The following is a 9,249-nucleotide window of genomic DNA, read 5'->3' as shown; positions in this document are numbered from 1 at the left end:
ATTTGAGAGACAGGGCGTCGTGTGACGTCTGGTTGATGTTGTTGCCGTAGAGGAAGATGGCGGCTCGCTGGAGTAGTGAGAATGTGGTGGTGGAATTGCGAGATGCGCAGGTACTTGAGTAAAACAGGGTTTAATTCAGAGTTGGGTGACATGTAGCTAGCTAATGCGCAATATGTTGCCAAAGAGATGTATAACTTTCCCCTTCTGTCTGTGGTGTTGTCATGCTGTTCCGAGTGAAACAGGTGGGAGCTTTTATCTTTCTGAGTAGTCAGAGAGTATCTGAAAGTGTCACAGTTAAATGATGTCACACTCAGTCGCAGGATTGTTGAATTTTGGTTTCAACAGGTCAAATGCACCAGGTCACACATTCAGTGTACAGACATTGTTTTGTTACAACAGGGTAAATGCATCAGGTCACACATCCAGTGTACAGACATTGTTTTGTTTCAGCAGGTCACACATCCAGTGTTCAGACATTGTTCCGTACACAAGATGTCACAGCAAGATTTAGCATGAAGAAAAAAATACTAACAAAACATGCTGCCTTGCTGACTCAGATGCTGCTGGCTAAATGGTTTTAAACTGGCCCTCTGCATCATAATGCTCACATGCTCCACTGCTGACTCAGATGCTGCTGGCTAAATGGTTTTAAACTGGCCCTCTGCATCATAATGCTCACATGCTGCACTGCTGACTCAGATGCTGCTGGCTAAATGGTTTTAAACTGGCCCTCTGCATCATAATGCTCACATGCTGCCTTGCTGACTCAGATGCTGCTGGCTAAATGGTTTTAAACTGGCCCTCTGCATCATAATGCTCACATGCTGCACTGCTGACTCAGATGCTGCTGGCTAAATGGTTTTAAACTGGCCCTCTGCATCATAATGCTCACATGCTCTTCATTGCCTAGTAAACTAACCACACATGTTATAGAATAATAATAGTAGTCATTTTAGGTCACAGGTCCAGGAATGGCTGAAGAATTGCAATGTTTACCTGGAGCTAACTCTGCAGATAGCACTGCTGTGGGTTTTAAAAAGTCATAGTCAATCGATCAATAATACTTTTTTCCACATTGACTCTGTACCGATACCCCCTGTATATAGCCTCCACATTGACTCTGTACCGGTACCCCCTGTATATAGCCTCCACATTGACTCTGTACCGGTACCCCCTGTATATAGCCTCCACATTGACTCTGTACCAGTACCCCCTGTATATAGCCTCCACATTGACTCTGTACCAGTACCCCCTGTATATAGCCTCCACATTGACTCTGTACTGGTACCCCCTGTATATAGCCTCCACATTGACTCTGTACCGGTACCCCCTGTATATAGCCTCCACATTGACTCTGTACTGGTACCCCCTGTATATAGCCTCCACATTGACTCTGTACTGGTACCCCCTGTATATAGCCTCCACATTGACTCTGTACTGGTACCCCCTGTATATAGCCTCCACATTGACTCTGTACCAGTACCCCCTGTATATAGCCTCCACATTGACTCTGTACCGGTACCCCCTGTATATAGCCTCCACATTGACTCTGTACTGGTACCCCCTGTATATAGACTCCACATTGACTCTGTACCGGTACCCCCTGTATATAGCCTCCACATTGACTCTGTACCGGTACCCCCTGTATATAGCCTCCACATTGACTCTGTACCAGTACCCCCCTGTATATAGCCTCCACATTGACTCTGTACCGGTACCCCCTGTATATAGCCTCCACATTGACTCTGTACCGGTACCCCCTGTATATAGCCTCCACATTGACTCTGTACCGGTACCCCCTGTATATAGCCTCCACATTGACTCTGTACCGGTACCCCCTGTATATAGCCTCCACATTGACTCTGTACCGTAACACCCTGTATATAGCCTCCACATTGACTCTGTACTGGTACCCCCTGTATATAGCCTCCACATTGACTCTGTACTGGTACCCCCTGTATATAGCCTCCACATTGACTCTGTACCGGTACCCCCTGTATATAGCCTCCACATTGACTCTGTACCGGTACCCCCTGTATATAGCCTCCACATTGACTCTGTACTGGTACCCCCTGTATATAGCCTCCACATTGACTCTGTACTGGTACCCCCTGTATATAGCCTCCCCATTGACTCTGTACCGGTGTCCCCTGTATATAGCCTCCACATTGACTCTGTACCGTAACACCCTGTATATAGCCTCCACATTGACTCTGTACTGGTACCCCCTGTATATAGCCTCCACATTGACTCTGTACCGGTACCCCCTGTATATAGCCTCCACATTGACTCTGTACCGGTACCCCCTGTATATAGCCTCCACATTGACTCTGTACCGGTACCCCCTGTATATAGCCTCCACATTGACTCTGTACTGGTACCCCCTGTATATAGCCTCCACATTGACTCTGTACTGGTACCCCCTGTATATAGCCTCCACATTGACTCTGTACCGTAACACCCTGTATATAGCCTCCACATTGACTCTGTACCGTAACACCCTGTATATAGCCTCCACATTGACTCTGTACCGGTACCCCCTGTATATAGCCTCCACATTGACTCTGTACCGGTACCCCCTGTATATAGCCTCCACATTGACTCTGTACCGTAACACCCTGTATATAGCCTCCACATTGACTCTGTACTGGTACCCCCTGTATATAGCCTCCACATTGACTCTGTACTGGTACCCCCTGTATATAGCCTCCACATTGACTCTATACCGGTACCCCCTGTATATAGCCTCCACATTGACTCTGTACCGGTACCCCCTGTATATAGCCTCCACATTGACTCTGTACTGGTACCCCCTGTATATAGCCTCCACATTGACTCTGTACTGGTACCCCCTGTATATAGCCTCCACATTGACTCTGTACCGGTACCCCCTGTATATAGCCTCCACATTGACTCTGTACTGGTACCCCCTGTATATAGCCTCCACATTGACTCTGTACCGGTGCCCCCTGTATATAGCCTCCACATTGACTCTGTACTGGTACCCCCTGTATATAGCCTCCACATTGACTCTGTACTGGTACCCCCTGTATATAGCCTCCACATTGACTCTATACCGGTACCCCCTGTATATAGCCTCCACATTGACTCTGTACCGGTACCCCCTGTATATAGCCTCCACATTGACTCTGTACTGGTACCCCCTGTATATAGCCTCCCCATTGACTCTGTACCGGTGCCCCCTGTATATAGCCTCCACATTGACTCTGTACTGGTACCCCCTGTATATAGCCTCCACATTGACTCTGTACTGGTACCCCCTGTATATAGCCTCCACATTGACTCTGTACCGGTACCCCCTGTATATAGCCTCCACATTGACTCTGTACCGGTACCCCCTGTATATAGTCTCCACATTGACTCTGTACCGTAACACCCTGTATATAGCCTCCACATTGACTCTGTACCGGTACCCCCTGTATATAGCCTCCACATTGACTCTGTACTGGTACCCCCTGTATATAGCCTCCACATTGACTCTGTACCGGTACCCCCTGTATATAGCCTCCACATTGACTCTGTACCGGTACCCCCTGTATATAGCCTCCACATTGACTCTGTACCGGTACCCCCTGTATATAGCCTCCACATTGACTCTGTACCAGTACCCCCTGTATATAGCCTCCACATTGACTCTGTACTGGTACCCCCTGTATATAGCCTCCACATTGACTCTGTACCGGTACCCCCTGTATATAGCCTCCACATTGACTCTGTACCGGTACCCCCTGTATATAGCCTCCACATTGACTCTGTACCGGTACCCCCTGTATATAGTCTCCACATTGACTCTGTACCAGTACCCCCTGTATATAGCCTCCACATTGACTCTGTACCAGTACCCCCTGTATATAGCCTCCACATTGACTCTGTACCGGTACCCCCTGTATATAGCCTCCACATTGACTCTGTACTGGTACCCCCTGTATATAGCCTCCACATTGACTCTGTACCAGTACCCCCTGTATATAGCCTCCACATTGACTCTGTACCAGTACCCCCTGTATATAGCCTCCACATTGACTCTGTACCAGTACCCCCTGTATATATTCTTGTTATTGTTATTTATTGCTGCTCTTTAATTATTTGTTATTCTATATTATTTCTTATCTCTTACTTTTTTTGTTTGTTGGTATTTTCTTAAAACTGTATTGTTGGGGGCCAGTGGTCTAGGGCACTGCATCGCAGTGCTAGCTATGCCACCAGAGACTCTGGGTTCGCGCAGCAGGCCGCGACCGGGAGGTCCGTGGGGCGACGCACAATTGGCCTAGCGTCCTCCGTGTTAGGGAGGGTTTGGCAGGTAGGGATATCCTTGTCTCATCGCGCACCAGCGACTCCTGTGGCGGGCCGCTAACGAGGTTGCCAGGTGCACAGTGTTTCCTCCGACACATTGGTGCGGCTTGGTTGGGTTGTGTATCGGAGGACGCATGACTTTTAACCTTCGTTTCTCCCGAGCCCGTACGGGAGTTGTAGCGATGAGACAAGATCGTGCTACTAACAATTGGATACCACGAAATTGGGGAGAAAAGGGGGTAAAATTTAAAATTTAAAAACCACTGCGCCACCCGGGAGGCCCCCAACAATGCAGTTTTAAGAAAATAGCAACAAAAAAAAGTAAGAGATAAGAATAACAAGGGCTTGTAAGTATGGTTGCGGTAAGAGGTTGCGGTAAGAGGTTGCGGTAAGAGGTTGCGGTAAGAGGTTGCGGTAAGAGGTTGCGGTAAGAGGTTGCGGTAAGAGGTTGTATTCGGTGCATGAAACAAATAACATTTGATTTGATTTGAAGCTGGTTGATAGAATGCCAAGAGTCACGGCTACTTTGAAGAATCTCAAATATATATATATTTTTTTGGTTACTACATAAATCCATATGTGTTATTTCATAGTGTTGATGTCTTCACTATTATTCTACAACGTAGAAAATAGTAAAAAAATAAAGAAAAACCCTGGAATGAGTCGGTGTTCTAGAACCCTGGAATGAGTAGGTGTTCTAGAACCCTGGAATGAGTAGGTGTTCTAGAACCCTGGAATGAGTAGGTGTTCTAGAACCCTGGAATGAGTGGGTGTTCTAGAACCCTGGAATGAGTAGGTGTGTCCAAACTATTGACTGGTACTGAATATATGTATGGGTCTCTATATATATATATATATATATATATATACGTTAAATATATTCTGTATATTTACATTAAATACATACTGTATATTAATATCACATTACATTTATTCTGTATATTTACATGAAATATATACTGTATATTTACGTGAAATATATACTGTATATTTACGTGAAATATATACTGTATATTTACGTGAAATATATACTGTATATTTACGTGAAATATATACTGTATATTTACACTAAATATATATAGGGGATTGATTGGAAATGATGCAGACAATTAGATTGTAGCCTCCATCAATGTATCTGCAATATTACAGCTGATCTGCCCCCTAACAACGTAAATAATAATAACAATAATAACATGCTGTTATCTTTCCAGGCCACTGCCATGTCCGTGGACTGCCTGGGTCGACATGCTGTCCTGTCTGGGTGTGTACCAGTCCTTTACCACCCATTACAGCACCATCACCAGACAGTCAACATCCCTATAGCTCTGCCTCAGTCAACATCACTATAGCTCTGCCTCAGTCAACATCACTATAGCTCTGCCTCAGTCAACATCATTGTAGCTCCTCCCCAGTCAACATCACTGTAGCTCTGCCTCAGTCAACATCACTGTAGCTCTGCCTCAGTCAACATCACTAGCTCTGCCTCAGTCAACATCACTGTAGCTCTGCCTCAGTCAACATCCCTGTAGCTCTGCCTCAGTCAACATCACTGTAGCTCTGCCTCAGTCAACATCACTGTAGCTCTGCCTCAGTCAACGTCATTGTAGCTCTGCCTCAGTCAACGTCATTGTAGCTCTGCCTCAGTCAACATCACTGTAGCTCTGCCCCAGTCAACATCACTGTAGCTCTGCCTCAGTCACTGTAGCTCTGCCTCAGTCACTGTAGCTCTGCCTCAGTCACTGTAGCTTTGCCTCAGTCACTGTAGCTCTGCCTCAGTCAACATCACTGTAGCTCTGCCTCAGTCACTGTAGCTCTGCCTCAGTCACTGTAGCTTTGCCTCAGTCACTGTAGCTCTGCCTCAGTCAACGTCACTGTAGCTCTGCCTCAGTCACTGTAGCTCTGCCTCAGTCAACATCACTGTAGCTCTGCCTCAGTCAACGTCACTGTAGCTCTGCCTCAGTCAACGTCACTGTAGCTCTGCCTCAGTCAACGTCATTGTAGCTCTGCCTCAGTCAACGTCATTGTAGCTCTGCCTCAGTCAACATCACTGTAGCTCTGCCCCAGTCAACATCACTGTAGCTCTGCCTCAGTCACTGTAGCTCTGCCTCAGTCACTGTAGCTCTGCCTCAGTCACTGTAGCTTTGCCTCAGTCACTGTAGCTCTGCCTCAGTCAACATCACTGTAGCTCTGCCTCAGTCACTGTAGCTCTGCCTCAGTCACTGTAGCTTTGCCTCAGTCACTGTAGCTCTGCCTCAGTCAACATCACTGTAGCTCTGCCTCAGTCAACATCACTGTAGCTCTGCCTCAGTCCACATCACTGTAGCTCTGCCTCAGTCCACATCACTGTAGCTCTGCCTCAGTCAACATCACTGTAGCTCTGCCTCAGTCAACGTCACCGTAGCTCTGACTCAGTCAACGTCACCGTAGCTCTGCCTCAGTCAACGTCACTGTAGCTCTGCCTCAGTCACTGTAGCTCTGCCTCAGTCACCGTCCATCAGGCCATGAAGCCGTCTATCCGGAGAGTCGTTGACCAATGTTGGTAATTCCACAAGTCACTGCTAGTTGTGTATTTGTGGATTAATCAGATTTAAATGGGAGGTTGACATGTCAGGTGAATAAACCTATTTTCATCCAATCGTGTGTGTGTGTTTGATCTCCTCTCCTTTAGACGGAGGTTTCTGTATGTGGTGAACCTGGAGACTCCGTCTGAAGCTCCCAGGAAGATCGGCAGACCGAGCAAATGGGACGTGGGGACGGTTCAGTGGAACCCCCACAGGGCCGAGTCCCACGTCTTCGCTGCCTCTGTGAGTACATCAACAACAACAGCAACAATTCATCAAATTGTGTAAAAGATTATTCTGTTGATTTACATTTACGTTTTATATTTATTAATGACGCTCTTCACCGGACAGTCGTTGAGCAGGCTCAGGTCTTATCCGGAGAGTCGTTGAGCAGGCTCAGGTCTTATCCGGAGAGTCGTTGAGCAGGCTCAGGTCTTATCCGGAGAGTCGTTGAGCAGGCTCAGGTCTTATCCGGAGAGTCGTTGAGCAGGCTCAGGTCTTATCCGGAGAGTCGTTGAGCAGGCTCAGGTCTTAACCGGAGAGTCGTTGAGCAGGCTCAGGTCTTAACCGGAGAGTCGTTGAGCAGGCTCAGGTCTTATCCGGAGAGTCGTTGAGCAGGCTCAGGTCTTATCCGGAGAGTCGTTGAGCAGGCTCAGGTCTTATCCGGAGAGTCAGGCTCAGGTCTTATCCAGAGAGTCGTTGAGCAGGCTCAGGTCTTATCCGGAGAGTCAGGCTCAGGTCTTATCCAGAGAGTCGTTGAGCAGGCTCAGGTCTTATCCGGAGAGTCAGGCTCAGGTCTTATCCAGAGAGTCGTTGAGCAGGCTCAGGTCTTATCCAGAGAGTCATTGAGCAGGCTCAGGTCTTATCCAGAGAGTCATTGAGCAGGCTCAAGTCTTATCCGGAGAGTCGTTGAGCAGGCTCAGGTCTTATCCGGAGAGTCGTTGAGCAGGCTCAGGTCTTATCCGGAGAGTCGTTGAGCAGGCTCAGGTCTTATCCGGAGAGTCAGGCTCAGGTCTTATCCAGAGAGTCGTTGAGCAGGCTCAGGTCTTATCCGGAGAGTCAGGCTCAGGTCTTATCCAGAGAGTCGTTGAGCAGGCTCAGGTCTTATCCGGAGAGTCAGGCTCAGGTCTTATCCAGAGAGTCGTTGAGCAGGCTCAGGTCTTATCCAGAGAGTCATTGAGCAGGCTCAGGTCTTATCCAGAGAGTCATTGAGCAGGCTCAAGTCTTATCCAGAGAGTCGTTGAGCAGGCTCAGGTCTTATCCAGAGAGTCGTTGAGCAGGCTTAGGTCTTATCCAGAGAGTCGTTGAGCAGGCTCAGGTCTTATCCGGAGAGTCAGGCTCAGGTCTTATCCGGAGAGTCGTTGAGCAGGCTCAGGTCTTATCCAGAGTGTCAGGCTCAGGTCTTATCCAGAGAGTCGTTGAGCAGGCTCAGGTCTTATCCAGAGAGTCGTTGAGCAGGCTCAGGTCTTATCCAGAGAGTCGTTGAGCAGGCACATGTCTTATCCAGAGAGTCGTTGAGCAGGCTCAGGTCTTATCCAGAGAGTCGTTGAGCAGGCTCAGGTCTTATCCGGAGAGTCAGGCTCAGGTCTTATCCAGAGAGTCGTTGAGCAGGCTCAGGTCTTATCCCGAGAGTCGTTGAGCAGGCTCAGGTCTTATCCGGAGAGTCAGGCTCAGGTCTTATCACGAGAGTCGTTGAGCAGGCTCAGGTCTTATCCCGAGAGTCGTTGAGCAGGCTCAAGTCTTATCCCGAGAGTCGTTGAGCAGGCTCAGGTCTTATCCAGAGAGTCGTTGAGCAGGCTCAGGTCTTATCCAGAGAGTCGTTGAGCAGGCTCAGGTCTTATCCAGAGAGTCGTTGAGCAGGCTCAGGTCTTATCCAGAGAGTCGTTGAGCAGGCTCAGGTCTTATCCTGAGAGTCGTTGAGCAGGCTCAGGTCTTATCCTGAGAGTCGTTGAGCAGGCTCAGGTCTTATCCAGAGAGTCGTTGAGCAGGCTCAGGTCTTATCCTGAGAGTCGTTGAGCAGGCTCAGGTCTTATCCGGAGAGTCAGGCTCAGGTCTTATCCAGAGAGTCGTTGAGCAGGCTCAGGTCTTATCCTGAGAGTCGTTGAGCAGGCTCAGGTCTTATCCTGAGAGTCGTTGAGCAGGCTCAGGTCTTATCCAGAGAGTCGTTGAGCAGGCTCAGGTCTTATCCTGAGAGTCGTTGAGCAGGCTCAGGTCTTATCCGGAGTGACTTAGTCAGTTTCTGATTGGATCCAGATCTTTGTTCAGGTCAAACTGCATCCTGTGAGAGTGGTGGTCATCACTTCCCACATGGTACCATAACATCCTGGTACTGAACAGACCCAGCGTCTGCTCTGTGACCTGTGAGAGTGGTGGT

At 48.3% G+C, this 9,249-nt stretch overlaps 1 protein-coding gene and 1 long non-coding RNA gene across 9 annotated transcripts in view; both read left to right on the top strand.

Annotated features, from left to right (window-relative positions):
* Nucleotides 1–7: 7 nt before the first annotated feature.
* Nucleotides 8–9,249, top strand: part of LOC110516400 (GATOR complex protein WDR59) — a 61,271-nt gene continuing 52,029 nt past the window's right edge. For all 8 annotated transcript variants that reach the window (XR_005039878.1, XR_005039879.1, XR_005039880.1 and 5 more), the window contains exons 1-3: nt 8–110; nt 5,526–5,575; nt 6,983–7,118. Coding sequence is in view for 5 of the 8 variants with exons in the window: in XM_036964339.1 (XP_036820234.1) it covers nt 57–110; nt 5,526–5,575; nt 6,983–7,118 (240 nt within the window). In the remaining 3 variants the exon portion in view is untranslated. The remainder of the gene's footprint in view (nt 111–5,525; nt 5,576–6,982; nt 7,119–9,249) is intronic.
* LOC118944521 lies at nt 8,381–9,005 on the top strand. Its single transcript, XR_005039883.1, has 3 exons — nt 8,381–8,403; nt 8,461–8,492; nt 8,646–9,005. It is a non-coding gene; the product is annotated as an uncharacterized LOC118944521 (long non-coding RNA).

Source organism: Oncorhynchus mykiss, chromosome 26 (genome assembly GCF_013265735.2).
Source record: "Oncorhynchus mykiss isolate Arlee chromosome 26, USDA_OmykA_1.1, whole genome shotgun sequence".
NCBI lineage: Eukaryota > Metazoa > Chordata > Actinopteri > Salmoniformes > Salmonidae > Oncorhynchus > Oncorhynchus mykiss.
The sequence above is the reverse complement of the archived record's forward strand: the minus strand, read 5'-3'. Positions and strand labels throughout refer to the sequence as shown.